The following is a 343-nucleotide window of genomic DNA, read 5'->3' on the forward strand; positions in this document are numbered from 1 at the left end:
GGCTTGGTCTCAAACAACACAATACAAGCAACCATGCGCACTTCTGGGTGGAGAGCTCTGTCCAATACAAGCTGTAGGGCCACTGGCTGAACCTGAATCAGAAAACAATGTTAGTTTATTTTTGGAATAAAATGTGCATAATCATGTTTTATTCATTTCTACAATGTCTGACACTTACAAGTTTGGGCTCTTTCTTGGCAATGTTCCTCAGGGCCAAGATGGCATCAACCTGTATCCTAAGGGGCAGAGAAGTAGCTGCAGTTCTCAGTCCAGGTAGGAGCTTCATGATGGGTTTAAGACTAGCAGGATGACCAGCATTGCCGAGAACTTTAAGAGCCAAAGT

The 343-nt window shown here is 44.0% G+C and overlaps 1 protein-coding gene across 1 annotated transcript; it reads right to left on the reverse strand.

Annotated features, from left to right (window-relative positions):
- Positions 1 to 5: 5 nt before the first annotated feature.
- On the reverse strand, positions 6 to 340 carry LOC107734682 (vitellogenin-like; the record flags this gene model as incomplete). Its single annotated transcript, XM_016546645.1, has 2 exons — positions 6 to 92; positions 179 to 340. Coding segments are annotated over 2 exons (249 nt in total), but the record flags the coding sequence as incomplete, so codon positions are not given.
- Positions 341 to 343: the final 3 nt, after the last annotated feature.

The sequence above is a fragment of the Sinocyclocheilus rhinocerous genome, unplaced genomic scaffold (assembly GCF_001515625.1).
Source record: "Sinocyclocheilus rhinocerous isolate Xijiao unplaced genomic scaffold, SAMN03320098_v1.1 C34961392, whole genome shotgun sequence".
NCBI classification, from domain to species: domain Eukaryota; kingdom Metazoa; phylum Chordata; class Actinopteri; order Cypriniformes; family Cyprinidae; genus Sinocyclocheilus; species Sinocyclocheilus rhinocerous.